The sequence below is a fragment of the Mobula hypostoma genome, chromosome 4 (genome assembly GCF_963921235.1).
Source record: "Mobula hypostoma chromosome 4, sMobHyp1.1, whole genome shotgun sequence".
Lineage (NCBI taxonomy): Eukaryota > Metazoa > Chordata > Chondrichthyes > Myliobatiformes > Myliobatidae > Mobula > Mobula hypostoma.
This window is the reverse complement of record NC_086100.1, coordinates 50,785,806-50,803,432: the sequence shown is the minus strand read 5'-3', so window position 1 is coordinate 50,803,432 and position 17,627 is coordinate 50,785,806. Positions and strand designations below refer to the sequence as shown.

At 41.3% G+C, this 17,627-nt stretch overlaps 1 protein-coding gene across 1 annotated transcript in view; it reads left to right on the top strand.

Annotated features, from left to right (window-relative positions):
• si:ch211-51h4.2 (uncharacterized) overlaps positions 1 to 17,627 on the top strand; it is a 435,103-nt gene that overhangs the window by 46,940 nt on the left and 370,536 nt on the right. Inside the window, exon 5 of the mRNA XM_063045772.1 lies at positions 6,291 to 6,399. Within this exon, the coding sequence (XP_062901842.1) occupies positions 6,291 to 6,399 (109 nt within the window). The remainder of the gene's footprint in view (positions 1 to 6,290; positions 6,400 to 17,627) is intronic.

Below are 17,627 nucleotides of genomic sequence, written 5' to 3'. Positions count from 1 at the left end.
AGTACATGAGCTAATACGGGTCACTGATGATGACAGCTGGTTCATTTTGTTCAAGACTCAAGTAAGAGCTTCAGTATCTTGTCCTTCTTCAATTTCATATGCCAGCATTTGCTAGGGGAGTTGTCACATCCTTTTGCCAGTGGCATTGTCCCCTCTAACTGCAGACACTCCACTTCCAGGCAGAGTGAAGTTTGGAGTTTTATTTGAGCAGCCATCTCAGTCAAAACAACTTAAATAACATATTTCAAGCTGATGAGCCATCCAGAACTATAGTCATGTAGAAAGGCCTGTAATCTATAACATATTCCCCTTTACCATCAGGGACCCCCACCATCCAGCCAATACTCTCTTGTTGCCACCATCAGGACGAAGGTACAGGAGCCTCAGGACTCACACCATCAGGTTCAGGAACAGTTATTACCCCTCAGCCATTACAGTCTTGAACCACAGGGAATCTCCTCATTCAACTTCACTTACCTCATCATTGAAATGTTCCCACAACCTATGCACTCACTTTCAGGACTCTTTCATGTTTTCAATACTCATTGCTTATTTTATTATTTACTATTCTTTCTTTCTTTCTTTTTGTATTTGAAGTTTGTTGTCTTTTGCACGTTGGTTGAACACCCAAGTTGGCGTGGTCCTTCATTGATTCTATTATGGTTATTATTCTGTTATAGATTTATTGAGAATGCAAGCAAGAAAATTAAGCTCAGGGTTGTATGTGGTGACATCTATATACTTTGATAATAAAATGTACTTTGAACTTTAAAAAGAGTGTTTAAAGCACAGTATGGATATGGTAGTGGAGAATGCTTGCACACTTTATTGTCCGCCTGACACTGCCCATCTGTAAACACAAAATACTCTGCAGATGCTGGGGTAAAAGCAACACTCAAAACAGGCTGGAGGAACTCAGCAGGTTGGGCAGCATCTGTGGAAATGATCTGTCAACGTTTCGGGCCGGAATCCTTTGTCAGGACTGAAGAGGGAAGGGGCAGAGGCCCTACAAAGAAGGTGGGGGGAGGGTGGGAAGGAAAGGGCTGGTAGGTTCCAGGTGAAAAACCAGTAAGGAGAAAGATAAAGGGGTGGGGGAGGGGATGCAGGGAGGTGATAGGCAGGAGGTGACGAAGGAATAGGGGAAAGCATAATGGGTAGTAGAAGGAGGCAGAACCATGAGGGAGGTGATAGGCAGCTGGGGGAGGGGGCAGAATGAAACTGGGATGGGGGAAGGGAGGGGGAGGGAATTACCGGAAGTTGGAGAATTCAATGTTCATTTGTAGTTATTTCTTTTCTCAGGCTTCCATAATCATATCTCTTTTGCAATTGGCTAATTTAACTTTGTTCACCAAGACTTGTAACAATTCTTAGGAATGTTTCAGATGTGATCGAGGCAGAGGAATGAAAGGTGGGGGAGTAGCATTGCTTGTTAGGGAAAATATTACAGCAGTGCTCAGGCAGGACAGATTAGAGGGCTTGTCTACTGAGTCCCTATGGGTGGAGCTGAGAAACAGGAAAGGTATGGGCACATTAGTGGGATTGTATTACAGATCACCCAATAGTCAACGAGACTTGGAAGAGCAAATCTGCAGAGAGATAGCAGGCAACTGCAGGAAACATAAAATTGTGATGGTAGGGGATTTTAATTTTCCATACATTGATTGGGACTCCCATACTGTTAGGGGTCTAGATGGTTTAGAGTTTGTAAAATGTGTTCAGGAAAGTTTTCTAAATCAATATATAGAGGGACCAACTAGAAGGGATGCAATATTGGATCTCCTGTTAGGAAACGAGTTAGGACAAGTGACAGAAGTCTGTGTAGGGGAGCACTTTGGTTCCAGTGGTCATAACACCATTAGTTTCAATTTGATCATGGACAGGGATAGATCTGATCCTAGGGTTGAGGTTCTGAACTGGAAGAAGGCCAAATTTGAAGATATGAGAAAGGATCTAAAAAGCGTGGATTGGGACAGGTTGTTCTCTGGCAAAGATGTGATTGGTAGGTGGGAAGCCTTCAAAGGGGAAATTTTGAGAGTGCAGAGTTTGTATGTTCCTGTCAGGATTAAAGGCAAATTGAATAGGAATAAGGAACCTTGGTTCTCAAGGGATATTGCAACTCTGATAAAGAAGAAGAGGGAGTTGTATGACATGTATAGGAAACAGGGAGTGAATAAGGTGCTTGAGGAGTATAAGAAGTGCAAGAAAATACTTAAGAAAGTAATCAGGAGTGCTAAAAGAAGACATGAGGTTGCCTTGGCAGTCAAAGTGAAGGATAATCCAAAGAGCTTTTACAGGTGTATTAAGAGCAAAAGGATTGTAAGGGATAAAATTGGTCCTCTTGAAGATCAGAGTGGTCGGCTATGTGCGGAACCGAAGGAAATGGGGGAGATCTTAAATAGGTTTTTTGCGTCTGTATTTACTAAGGAAACTGCCATGAAGACTATGGAATTAAGGGAAACAAGTAGTGAGATCATGGAAACTGTACAGATTGAAAAGGAGGAGGTGCTTGCTGTCTTGAGGAACATTAAAGTGGATAAATCCCCGGGACCTGACAGAGTGTTCCCTCGGACCTTGAGAGAGACTAGTGTTGAAATTGCAGGGGCCCTGGCAGAAATATTTAAAATGTCAGTGTCTACGGGTGAGCTGCTGGAGGATTGGAGAGTGGCTCATGTTGTTCCGTTGTTTAAAAAAGGATTGAAAAGTAATCCGGGAAATTATAGGCCGGTGAGTTTAATGTCGGTAGTAGGTAAGTTATTGGAGGGAGTACTAAGAGACAGAATCTTTGTGCGTGGTAGGTCATGTTTGACCAACCTATTGGAGTTTTTCGAGGAGGTTACCAGGAAAGTGGATGAAGAGAAGGCAGTGGATATTGTCGACATGGATTTCAGTAAGGCCTTTGACAAGGTCCCACATGAGAGGTTAATTAGGAAAATTCAGTCGCTAGATATAAATGGAGAGGTGGTAAATTGGATTAGACATTGGCTCAATGGAGGAAGCCAAAGAGTGGTGGTAGAGAATTGCTTCTCTGAGTGGAGGCCTGTGACTAGTGGTGTGCCACAGGGATCAGTGCTGGGTCCATTGTTATTTGTCATCTATATCAATGATCTGGATGATAATGTGGTAAATTGGATCAGCAAATTTGCTGATGATACAAAGATTGGAGGTGTAGTAGACAGTGAGGAAGGTTTTCAGAGCCTGCAGAGGGACTTGGACCAGCTGGAAAAATGGGCTGAAAAATGGCAGATGGAGTTTAATACAGACAAGTGTGAGGTATTGCACGTTGGAAGGACAAACCAAGGTAGAACATACAGGGTAAATGGTAAGGCACTGAGGAGTGCAGTAGAACAGAGGGATCTGGGAATACAGATACAAAATTCCCTAAAAGTGGCGTCACAAGTAGATAGGGTCGTAAAGAGAGCTTTTGGTATATTGGCCTTTATTAATCAAAGTATTGAGTATAAGAGCTGGAATGTTATGATGAGGTTGTATAAGGCATTGGTGAGGCCGAATCTGGAGTATTGTGTTCAGTTTTGGTCACCAAATTACAGGAAGGATATAAATAAGGTTGAAAGAGTGCAGAGAAGGTTTACAAGGATGTTGCCAGGACTTGAGAAACTCAGTTACAGAGAAAGGTTGAATGGGTTAGGACTTTATTCCCTGGAGCGTAGAAGAATGAGGGGAGATTTGATAGAGGTATATAAAATTATGATGGGTATAGATAGAATGAATGCAAGCAGGCTTTTTCCACTGAGGCAAGGGGAGAAAAAAACCAGAGGACATGGGTTAAGGGTGAGGGGGGAAAAGTTTAAAGGGAACATTAGGGGGGGCTTCTTCACACAGAGAGTGGTGGGAGTATGGAATGAGCTGCCAGATGAGGTGGTAAATGCGGGTTCTTTTTTAACATTTAAGAATAAATTGGACAGATACATGGATGGGAGGTGTATGGAGGGATATGGTCCGTGTGCAGGTCAGTGGGACTAGGCAGAAAATGGTTCGGCACAGGCAAGAAGGGCCAAAAGGCCTGTTTCTGTGCTGTAGTTCCTATGGTTTTTTCTAATAGCTGGTCCCTGAGAGTCACTCAGGCAGTTGGCTTTATGATGAACATGTTCAATAGAATTGGCTGTCTTGTAGTGGATACATTCTGGAGTCTCCTCAGAAAGTAAGCATTTGATTGCATGTTGAGGTGTGTCTGATTAAAAATGAATTTAGCATTCCATTCCTGTTTGAATAAGAAATATAACACTCAATATGTATAATTAAGTAGTGAAACTTAATTCTGCAAAAGTGAATTCCTGACTCTTCATTTTTGTCCTGTCCAGAAGAAATAGATCATATATCTGAATTTGTGACTCCTTCATACATCTGAACACAGTGGTATTTGTTTTATTGCCATCAGTTGTTTGGAGTGATGCCTAAGCATAAAAGGTTGGAGTGATTGTGAGCTATGTGAATAATGCAATGCATGTACTGTAATGTAGATGAAGTGTAATTGAATTTGCAGCAGGTATATTTCATTCAGGGTTTAATTTGTGCTGCTAGATTGTATAGATAATAGAACCATGTTCTTTATATTCTGAAGAGGGGGTATTTGTGACAAAGTGGCTATGTTATCTTTTGTGTTGACGAGCAACCTTTATTTATTTCTACTTCAAGTACAAAGACAGGAGGAATGAAACAAAAAATGTTTGAAAAATAATCAGCTTTCAAGTTATTACCTGAGGAGAGTGAGACAGAATTAATGTTTCAAGTGAAACAACATTAATGTAGAAAGGTTTTTTTTTTGTTTTCAACTAAAGGTAGGAGATCCACAAACATATCCTCTCTGGAGATGAGAGGTGGGGCGAATTGCAACATCAGAACAAAGGGACAGACTTGGTGATTAAGTGAATGGAGTTGGAGTCAGCCTCTTTATTCTTAGATCTTAGTAGTCCCACCAAGATGGATAGCACTGTGCCTTTTAGTGAGATCACCTTTCACTTTTCTGAATTAGGAAGTGCAAATCCAGCCTGCTTAATTAATTCAGCAACAGTAAACTGAAGTTGTTTATAGATGAGTACAGACATCCCACCCTGCAAAAACTCACTTCAGGGAGGTAGCACCATCAATTTGCGGGAGACTTCTGGGAGAGGTGGGATGTCTGTGAGTAGGGTCATGGCAGATGGAATACAATGGTGAAACTATGAGGCCTCCGCTTTGAAGTCCAGATGAACAGTGTCAACCTGAAGTGTTAGTTGTACACAGATGCTGTCTGACCTGCTGTGTCCTTTCAGCATTGTAATTGTTGCTTGGGAAGAAAAGGGAACTTTTTTAATGAATGGCTTGAAAGTGGATGTTTGGACGCACTTGGGTGTTCTTGCACATGAATCATTGAAAGTAAACATGGAAGTACAGCAAGCTGGTGGTGTTTCTCCAAAAATGATTTGAGCATGATTGTAGCGAAGTGGTGCTCCAATTATATAGAGTGCTGGTGAGACCACATCTGGAAGGCTGTGCAAAAGTGTTGTTTCTTTCTCTTGTGATTGAGGGAATGTAGCAGAGGTTCATCAGATTGATTATCAAATTGATACATATTCAATATGCCTGAAATTAAGCAGACCCAGTACAATCAATCACCTTCAATTTTTCTAAACTCGAGGCTTTCTCTAATTAAGAATGGTGATCCCACTAAAATGTACTGGGCTTGATGGGAAGGTGCATTTGATGCTTCACTAAGGATCACAATTCAGATTAAAGGAGTCAGCCATTCCAGGCAGAGATAAATTTGTCACCCAGAAGGGCTATGGGGGTGCACTTGCTGAGCACACCTTTGATGAATTTTTAGATATTAAGATAATTGTGGGATATGATATGAGAGCAAAAAGCTGGTGTTGAGGTAAAAGGTGAGCTGTGACATGATTTAGTGGTGAAGCAGGAACAAGTCTGAATGGCCTATGTAGCTTTAGCAGTGGCTGGCTCATGACCAAAATGATCAACACTGTGCTGCCTTTAATGTGTATCCCTGAACGAATGAATTGCAAGGTCAGCATGACTGTTCTTATTAGAAACTTTTGGAAAAGTTATTTAAGGATGTTTTGTTATTAAAACTTATTTATAAATTTGGAGGTGTTAAATATTTGCACCTTCAAATAGCTCCTCTGAATATATTTGTTTTACTGCCATATATAACTGATTTGAATTTGATTTTAGTGCATATTCTTTCAGGTTAATGCTGTAACTGTTTAAAAAGACATTTGATATGGCTGGCAAATTCTCAACATGCCTGTTTAATTAATATTTTTATCATTTTTTAGCATTTTATGGTGGAACGAATTCAAATGCAAGATGTTGGTGCTCAAGGTGCTGTGCCAAGTTGCATAGAAGAAGAGGAGGAGGAGGAGGAAGAAGAAACTGAGGATGCAGGTAGAGACTGTTGTTTCAATATTGTATTGTTTCATGGGGATATGTAGGTACAGTGAGACATAACCAATATTAGGTGTGATGTCAAAATTATACTCGAGCATCTAAATTCAGAATCAAAGGTCTGTTTACAATTTTATATTGTAATTGGAATTTTTATGTTTTGGTCTATGTTTCTGAGCAACTTTATCTTTATTAAGCTACTGCCAGAATCACATTAAATAAATACATCAGTGGGCATTTGATTTTAAACTTCTCAGCAGGTGAGCAACCACAATATTGTAAATACAATTTGTACCGAAAAACAGATAAAACAGAAAATCTTGTAAATACTCAAGCTGTATTTGTGGAAAGGGAGAAGGTTAAAATTTCAGTTCAACTCCTCATCAGAACTCAACAAAGTTTAACTCCCAGATGAACTCAATGCCTTTTATGCTCACTTTGACTGTCAAAACATGAAAGCATCTTCATGAACTCGAACAGCCCCCGGTAACCTTATGATTTCTGTCTCTAAGACCAACGTGAGAGCATCCTTCAGGAGGGTGAACTCATGGAAAGAATACAACACAGACAGGGTACCTGGCCAAGTACGAAAGACCCGTGCTGATCGACTGGCTGGAGCATTTACTGATATCTTTAACCTCTCACGTCGGCAGCCTTAGCAACACACTTGCTTTAAACAGGCTTCAATTATACTAGTGCCTAACATCAAGCACCTATTCGCTACATCTTATAATAAACAACAATTAACAGGGTGGATCAATCATAATCACGTTTATTTTATATGCTACAAGGGAAGACCATCACTGCACAAGAGCTGGTGCCAGCTTTGAAAAAAAATCAGACAACATAATCACTCCTTTTTAAGTGTCAGATCAAGGTCAGCTTCATTCTGTTTGCCTGCTTAATTAGTGTACTAGGCATCCTTCCAGTAACGATATGTGGGTCTGCAGTTTATCAAGGACCCAGGCTCCATTGGTATAATTTTGCATGAACACTTTTAGCAAAGCAGTCTGGTACAATACAGGTTCCATTTTGTCACTAAAAGTAAAGGACATTTCCACATTACCTCCTTCTTGTCATTTCATGACACTACATTTTACCAAATGTACTAATTGAAATATACATTTAAGCAGTATGTATATAAAGCAATGATGCAGTTTCAAAGCCCGACCCAAAATTCCCTTTTCATCCGTCCATTTCAACTAGGACCTATTCCTTACCTTAGTATCCTCTTCTTTCATACAAAAATCATAAAAGAAGAACAGTTATTATTATAAGACCGATAGTTATACCATAAAGCAGAACAGTTGCCCACCATCCTCCCAGTGTCCCATAACTACCATCCATTTCCCAGAGTGTAATAGTTGAAATACTGATCCTCATAATCTCTTTGGTACCTTCTTGGATATATTTTGCGAAGTGAGTTATATTTTCTGATTCGTCAGCTATGTAAGTAGAACAACACAAGTGCCCTCTTTTTCTGATAGAATAAAATCCAAAGTAATTTTGTTCTGTAATACTGCTGTAACAACTGCCACCAGTTCTGCTGACAACTTGGTTAATGCTTGTTGGGTTTGATCAAAGACATATGCAGTTTCACACTCTATTTTCTCCAAAGCTGGTGCCCTATTAATCAGTTCCTAGGGCAATCTTGCAGTCTCATATCCTGGAATGGCAATTCCGGAATCTCTTGGTCTCTGGTGCCACCGGACCAGAAGGTGGGGAGGTGGTGATGCCAAGTGTTGCATATGGGATGCTATGTAGGCAAGATAAGGAGCAGCCCTTCCAGGACTATGGCTGTCTCCACTTCCCCTCATACTCAGAGGGACATGCCTAGCAGCCTGGGATAGGCCAGGTAACCACAGACTCAATAAGTGCTGTTTAGTGGATGGGGAGGACTGAGACTTGTCAGTTCTGTACATGTATCCTTACTGCTTCCCAGATAGGGGCCTTTGCTCTTCCAGTTGCAGTGACACATTACCTAATGCCAGCACTCCAGTTCCAGAATCAACTATTTGAATCCCACTCAATCACTGAAGAGACATCAGTGTTTAGAATCAAACCTTTGGCAGAATATTAACCAACAGGATGTTGTCGCCTGCATGTTCTTGAATTAAGATTGGTGTCGTGTGTTTCTTGTTGACATACCTGCACCTGTATTTGCAGGTGCAATACACAATGTCACCTTCAAAATTTAAAATGCTTTCAGTTACTCTTCATTAGGAGTCACAGGGTCATCTGAGCATTACTAGTCATTCAGCAGATTGTTGAGTGGTTGAGCGATAGCCAATTGATCTGCCACTGGCTCATCAACACAATAATTAGCAATAATTTAATCTGACGTAGCTGTCAATCTTTTTGTTTCATCACTGCTCTCACATGAGCTACTTGGGCTGCTGTAGAGTCTGTTATGTCCATGCTGTAATTCCTTGGAGTTCAGATGGTGTTGCTGTTACCGGAGTCATGTAATTCACTAAAGTTTGGATGGTGGTGGCTGTGGAGGGAGAATGTCCGATGTGATCTGTAACTTCTTGGGCAGAGCTTCAGAAGTAGGTGTTAGCCAGGGCAGAACACCAGCAGTACTACGACTAGCAGCACCACTAACTTGAAGTTGCAATGGCATTTTTCCATTTTGTTTTAGTTTGGTTTGAAACTTCACGTAATGCAACACACACAAAATGCTGGAGGAGCTCAGCAGGTCAGGCATGGTTTACAGAAATGAATAAATAGTTGACGTTTCATACTAAGACCCTTCTTCAGGACTGTGAAGCAAGGGAGAAGATGCCAGAATAAAAAGGTGGGGCAGGGTGGTGGTAGAAGGAAAGAAGACTAGCTAGAAGGTGATGGGTGAAGCCTGGTGTGTGGGAAAGGTAAAAGGCTGGAGAAGAAGGAATCTGATAGGAGAGAAGAGCGGATCACAGGAGAAGGAGAAGGAGGAAGGGGCCCAGGGAGAAGTGATAAGTGGGTGAGAAGAGGTAAAAGGCTAGACTGGAGAACAGAAGGAGGGGAGGGGGAGGAAAAAATATTCAAACAATGCACATTGATTGAACTACAGTGTTCTTTCACTCGTTTGTTTCATGCAAAGATTTGCTGTTTAGACTTTTCACTGTCTCTATCATGCTGTTTTTGTAGTTTATCACGTTTGCCATTTCTTTCAATTACTGCAAGACTTTACTCGCCTCGTTAACTTTCAGTCGCTCATACATTTTACTGAACTTGTTTTTAATCGTACCATTCATCCTTTCTACTAAGCCTGCTGACTGGGGATGGTAGCTACAATGGAAATATCAGTCAATCTGTAAAGCCTTACAAACTACTTTTATTGCCTTCTCAGTGAAATGGGTACCGTCATTGTTAGACAGTTTCCAAAGAATCCCAAACCTCAGGATGATTTCCTTCAATAAACAGTCAGCTACTGTAACTGCAACATTCTTTCTACAAAGAAATGCTTCAACTCATCATGGAAAAAAACATCAATAATGAGCAAGGCATTTTTATATCCTTCACACGAAGGCAATTCTTCAAAATCTATCTGAGGGTGGTGTATAAGATCCTTACACCTTCATAAAACCATAAGCTATTGGAGCATAATTAGGCCATTTGGCCTATATGGTCTGATCTGCCATTTCATCATGTCTGACCCATTTCCCTCTCAGCCCCAATCTCCTGCCTTCTCCCTGTAACTCTTCATGCCCTGACTAATCAAGAATCTATCAACCTCTGCCTTAAATATAGCCAATGACTTGGCCTCCACAGCTGCCTGTGGCAACAAATTCCACAGATTCACTACTGGCTAAAGAGATTCCTCTTTATTTCCGTTCTAGGTGGATATTCCTCCATTCTGAGGTTGTGCCTTCTGATTCTGGACTACTCCACCATAGGAAACATCTCTTCCATATCCACTCTATCGAGGCCTTTCAACATTCAATAGGATTCAATGATATAACTCCTCATTATTCTGAATTCCGGTGATTACAGGCTTAGTGCCATCAATTGGTCCTCATGTGGTAGCCCTTCATTCCCAGAATCATTCTCATGAACCTCCTCTGAACTCTCTCCAATGTCAGCATATCTTTTCTTAGATAAGGGGCCCAAAATTGCTCACACTACTCCAAGTGAGGCCTTACCAGTACCTTTTAAAGTCTCAACATTACATCCTGACTTTTATATTTTATTCCTCCTGAAATGAAGCTAACTTCACACTTGTTCCTCACCACTGACTCAACCGGCAAACTAACCCTTAGGGAATCCTGCATGAGGACTCGAAGACCTTTTGCACCTCGGATATTTAAATTTTCCCTCCATTTAGAAAATAGTCTGCTCTTTTATTACTTCTACCAAAATGCATGAACATACACTTCCTGACACTATTCCATCTGTCACTTCTTTGCCCATTCTCCTAATCTGTCTAAATGCTTCTGCAGCCTCCCATCTTCCTCAACACTACCTGCCCCACTATCTATCTTTGTATCATCTGCAAATTTGGCCATAAAATCATCAACTCTGTTACCCAAATTGTTGACATATAATGTAAAAAGAAGCTGTCCCAACCCAGTCCCCTGAGGATCACCACTAGTCACCGGCAGTCAACCAGAAAAGGCTCCCTTTATTTCCTCTTTGCCTCCTGCCAATCAGCCAATTCTCTATCCATGCCAGTCTCTTTCCTGTAGTACCACGGGTTCCTGTTAAGCAGCCTCGTGTGGCACCTTGCCAAAGCATTCTGAAAAATCCAACTAAACAATGTCCACTGACTGTCCTTTATCTATCCTGCTTATTATTTCTTCAAAGAATTCCAAAACATTTGTCAGATAAGATTTTCCCTTAAGGAAACCATGCTGACTTTGGCCTACTTGATCATTTGCCTCCAAGTACCCCAAAACCATATTGTTAATAATTGACTCTGACATTTTCCTAACCATTGAGGTCAGACTAACTAGCTTTTAATTTCCTTCTTTCTGTCTCCCTGCTTTAAAGAGTGAAGTGACATTTTCAATTTTTTAGTCTCTTGAACCATGCCACAATCTATTGATTCTTGCAAGATCATTACCTAGGCCTCCACAATATCTTCAGCCACCTCTTTCAGAACCCCGGGGTGTGGACCATCTGGAACAGGTAATTTATCTACCTTCAGATCTTTCAGCTTCTAAACACCTTCTCCCTAGTAATGGCAACTTTACTCCCTTCTGCCCCTTGATACATTCGAACTTATGACATACTGCTAGTGTCTTCCACTGATGCAAAATACTTGCTCAGTTTTTCTGCCATTACCTTGTCCCCCATTGCTACCTCTCTAGCACCATTTTTCAGCAGTCCGATATCTACTCTTGCCTCTCTTTTATATTTTACTTTGGTATCTTCTTTAATATTATTCGCTCATTTATCTTTGTATTCCATCTTTTTGACAATTTTAGTTGCCTTCTGTTGGTTTTTATAAGCTTTCCAATCCTTCAACTTTCACTATTTTTTGCTTTATAATACACTCTCTCTTTGGCTTTTATGTTGGCTTTTACTTCCATTGTCAGCCACGGTGTGCATCATGCCTTGAGAATACTAATACCTTTTTTGGATGTATCTATCCTGCGCCTTCGGAATGGTTCCCAGAAATTCCAGTCATTGCTCTCTGCCGCCATCTTTGCTAATGTTCCCTTCAGCTCAACTTCGGCCAGCTCCTCTCTCATGCCTCTCTAATTCCCTTTGCTCCAGTGTAATACAGGTTTCCCCCGCTGTTCGAAGGTTACAGCATTCTTATGAAACGGTTCGTAAGCCAAAATGTCATAAAGCAAAGAAGCAATTGCCATTTATTTATATGGGAAAAATTTGTGAGCGTTCGCAGACCCAAAAATAACCTACCAAATCATACCAAATAACACATAAAACCTAAAATAACAGTAACATAAAGTAAAAGCAGGAATGATATGATAAATACACAGCCTATATAAAGTAGAAATACTTTTCCACAATCATTACTGCACTGTTCTCCGTAGCGAAAATCTCGCGCAAGCGCCGTCGGCAGAAAATCTCACGTAAGCGCTGTTGGCAAAAACACGGCGCAAGCGCTCTCCAGTAACCTTTAAGCTATGAAGCTGCCAAATCTTACCATATAACACGTAAAAATACACAGCCGATATAAAGTAGAAATAATGTATGTACAGTGTAGTATCACTTACCGGAATTGGTTCATCGCCAAGCACACTGATGATGGTGTGTTAGACTGAGTCGTCGCAGGTTGGGTGGTGCAGTGGCCCCCACCCTCCAGGCCGCCGACAGATACCGAACCGCGAAGCATGCAGGGGTACAGCGGTAGCTGGGAAGCATCCTGCACATCTTTAAGAAAAAAGTCAAAATAAACATGCTAATTAATTACGTGTCAGGTGGCACCCAATTAATTAGGATGTTTTTTTCGGCTTTTTTCTTAAAGATGTGCTGTGTGCCTCCCAGCTACCGCTGCATTCTCTGCGAATCACGGGGTGGTGGGACACTGAGGTGTCATCTTGTCGTCTGTTTCCATTAGAGCAGGCAGCTCATCTTCTCCTATGACTGCCTGCCTCGATGTCAAAGGTCGAGGTTCGTCGACTGCTGTGGCCGATGCAGAAGGCTTGCTTGACTGCTGAGCCTCGTGCATTTTTCTATCATGCAGTTCTTTGTAAGGACTCAAACCATCCTGCAAATATCCCCTAAACCTACATACCCTTTCAAAATTGCTGGACGATGCTGAGGATGTTCTATGAGTCTGTGATGGCCAGTGCTATCATGTTTGCTGTTGTGTGCTGGGGCAGCAGGCTGAGGGTAGCAGACACCAACAGAATCAACAAACTTATTCGTAAGGCTAGTGATGTTGTGCGGGCGGAACTGGACTCTCTCAAGGTGGTGTCTGAAAAGAGGATGCTGTCTAAGTTGCATGCTATCTTGGTCAATGTCTTCCATCCACTACATAATGTACTGGGTGGGCACAGGAGTACATTCAGCCAGAGACTCATTCCACCGAGATGCAGCACAGAGCATCATAGGAAGTCATTCCTGCCTGTGGCCATCAAACTTTACAACTCCTCCCTTGGAGGGTCAGACACCCCGTGCCGATAGGCTGGTCCTGGACTTATTTCATAATTTACTGGCATAATTTACATATTACTATTTAACTATTTATGGTTCTATTACTATTTATTATTTATGGTGCAACTGTAACGAAAACCAATTTCCCCCTGGGATCAATAAAGTATGACTATGACTATGATTATGACTAAAATTAAAGTTGTACTTTATCATTGCAGTGAAAATCACACGCAGTTGCTTCACGTTCAGTTCCTGGACGACTTCACTTTCGGTCCGTTCGCTACTGTATTCAGTTTCAATTGTTATCTTTTCCTCTTCCAATTGCATCAGCTTTTCATCTATCAGTTCTTGGTCATGGGATGCCAAAACCTCTTCAACATCATGTTCGTCAGCTTCCACAAGCCAAACTCACTTAGTCCTCACTTTGTTCACCACGATCGAAACGCTTAATTATGCCTAGTTTTACGCTAAGTGTAACACTCTTACGAGCTCTTTTAGGCTTTTCCGATACCTTAGAACTCATCTTGCAAACGGCTGCTCACAGGCACGTGATTAAGCAATGCTGGCAAGAATGCAGTTCCGAATCCGGGGGAGAGCAGCTGCTTGGAGCGCGCGCTGCATTTATCACGCGCTGCCTTTTATCACGCGCTGCTTTTTTTTGTAACAGTGAAAACACCTTCTGAAAGCGAAAACAGGGTACTAATGTAGGTCTTTTGCAACAGTGAGGTTTCGTAAAGCAAACGTTCGAAAAGCAGGGGGCACCTGTACTAGTACATCTGAGTTTAGCTTATCTCTCTCAAGTTTCAGGGTGACTTCTATCATATTATGATCACTGACACCTAAGGGTTCCTTTACCTTAAACTCTCTAATCAATTCTGGTTCATCGCACAACACCCAATCTAGAATAGCTGATCCCCTAGCACACTCAATCACAAGCTGCTCTTAAAAAGCCATCTTGTAGGCATTCCACAAATTTCCCCTCTTAGGATCAAGCACCAGCCTGATTTTTAGATGTTTAGATATTTAGATTCAACTTTATTGTCATTGTGCCGAGTACAGATACAAAGCCAATGAAATGCAGTTAGCATCTGACCAGAAATGCAAAGAATAGTGTTATTTCCCAATCTACCTGCATATTGACCTTTGACATGCCTTTTCTATCTCCTGTTATAATTTGTAGCCCACATTTTTGCTACTGTTCGGAGGCTTGTATGCAACTCCCATCAGGGTTTTTATCACCCTTGCAGTTTCTTGGCCCCACCCATAAGGATTCTACACCCTTTTATCCTATGTCACCTCTTTCTAAGGATTTGATTTCATTTTTACCAACAGAGCCACCCCACCCCTTTGCCTACCTGCCTGTCCTTTCAATAGCATATGTATCCTTGGATGTTAAGCTCCTAGCTATAATTTTTTTTCCAGTCATGCCCACATCATACCTGCCAATCTCAAACTTTGCTACATGTGCACCTACCTTATTCTGTATTGCATACATTCAAATGTAACACCTTCAGTCCTGTATTCACCCTTTTTGATTTTGTCCCCCTTTACATTGTAACTCATCCGTTGACTGAAATTTTACCTGATCATCAACCTCTTCTTGCTAGCAATCTCAACTGTTCATAAACCAACTGCCTCAACCTCAGCCCTATCACTCCAGTTCCCATTTTCCTACCAAACTAATTTAGATCCTCCCAAACATCTGTAGTAAGACAGCCTGCAAGGATACTCACTTGTTTGCCTGGATTTTGTAAAATACATATCATACATTGTTCACAAACTTGACGTACAGCTTGTGATAAACCAGGGCATACCATGTTTGATTTGTATGATCTTTCAGTCCCCTCTTCAGCTCCTGTGGAAAGAGGGTACTGTGCCCTGTGGGGCACTGGATCATTTGGGCTCATGGTCACTTTATGTTGCTCAGCTGTGAGCATCTTACCTGTCTCATTTGGCTGGAAGGCCTAAAGTTGCAGCGTAACTTTAGAGAGTAAAAGTTCCACATTGGAACTGAACTACAACCCTCTACAACTTTCTGTTCAAAGGTTGCCTCTGCTTCTAATGTACTAAGGAGCAATAAGAGAAAGCCCTTATGTCATTCCACTAGCCACAGACTTCATCCGGTCATTTTCAGGATCTTCTGTTGTGACAGTCCTCTCAGACCCTTGAGCATTGTCCAAGGTCCTTTGCCACCTTGTCTCTGGAAACCACTAAAGTTAAGTGGGATTCCCTGTTCTCTTGATTGTGTATCGTCCACTGAACCTTGTGGTGAAGTCACAACATTGCCAAGTACTGGAATCACCCACATTTATTTCAGAAATGTAGAGAACAATTTCCTTACCGATTATAGCTGTGCAATTTCTGCTTCATAAACTGGCAATTTCCAAGACAAGTCATAATAAACCATACAGTGAAAATAACAATGCAGCTTACTAGATTGTAGGTCTAAACAGAATCTAGAGAAATCTCCGGAGGTTTTCAGGCACTCTCATAAAAATGTTCCAGACTTCTTGATAAGTGGGTAGTGAGTAACTGCCACATACAAAATAGGTTGATTCCTACTGAAATAGCATAGTTCACAATGGCTCTCTGGTATACACACATTAAGTCCTTCAGGAATGCAGGTAATAGTTGCTTGTATTTTACAAAATAAATCTTTTCCATATAAGTTTACAGGCACAGGACCTGATGCTAACTTCCACTGGGTCTGATTTCGGGACATTAATAGGCATTAATTCTCTTTTTGAGAAGGACATAAGACCATTTGCAATAATACTAATTATTACTAAATACAGGTCCCATATCCTGTTTTTTGGCAATCCTGAATATTATTCTATTTTCTGTATATATTGTTCATTGGACTCGCCAATACCTTGTTGTGGTTGGATAATCTTAGACCAGTTAGCTTTTTTAGGAAAGGCAGCATGTAATGCATTATATGTATTTTTATAAAAAAATTTATTTGGTACAGTGGCAGGTCCTGGCCTGGCACCATTACGGTGTTCTTGAAAGCCCTAAAATTTTAGCTCATGAATAAAAATTTCAATACCCGCATTAAGGTTTTATGACTTTTACCATTGTATACCATTGAGAGCATACTCACCAACTGCATCTCAGTGTGGTATGGCAATTGTCCCGTATTGGACCGCAAAGCACTCCAGCGTGTGGTGAAAACTGCTCAGCAGATTATCGGCAACCAATTGCCCACCATTGAGAATATCTACCATAAACGCTGCCTGGGCAGGGCGAAAAGCGTTATCAAGGATGCATCTCACCCTAACCATGGACTTTTTACTCTCCTCCCATCCAGTAGGCGCTACAGGAGCCTCTGCTCCCGCACCAGCAGGCACAGGAAGAGCTTCTTCCCTGAGGCTGTGACCCTGCTGAACCTCACATCACAGCGCTAAGCAGTATTGCACCCATATTGTACTGTCTCAGTACTTTTATATTTGTATGCTGTAGCACTTACTTTTTATTCAGTTATTTTGTAAATAACACTATTCTTTGCATTTCTGGTCAGATGTTAAATGCATTTTATTGGCATTGTATCTGTACTCGGCACAATGACAATAAAGTTGAATCTAAGATTAGATTCCAAATCCATTAGGTTTCCAAATCCATAATACTAGGTTTGTGAAGCACAAGACCAGTTTTAAATTTCTGAATCACTTTTTCTAAACCTGTCTCCGGATCGAGCAGTTCTTCTACCATGGCCTATATTTATCCTGCTGTCCAAGGTCGTTATACACTCTTTGGTTCCCCATCCATAATTCTTCCATTAATCCCTTCCCATAATTATTAAACAAATACCATGCTGGTGTCCCCTTATTTGGGACAGAGGAGGACTCCCCTTGTCCAATTATTACCTATTCTTAGTTTCCCCTTCTCACCAATTACTGTTTTTTCTTTCTTTTGTTCACTACAGCGTCCTGTAGGGATTAAACTTGTGAGCTCAATTTCCACAAATCCCACTCTTAATTACTCTTTTTACCAGTACCGTTGTGTCCCTGACTCCAGATCTGGTGCATTCCTGATGCTCTTACTGTATGGATTTGGTAAATCCCTGACACATTTACCATTCAAATTTGGTGCATCCCTGATGCTGTAGCTGTCCTTGACACTCTTACCGGTCAGATCTGGTACATCCCTGATGCCATAGGTGTCCTAGACACTTACCG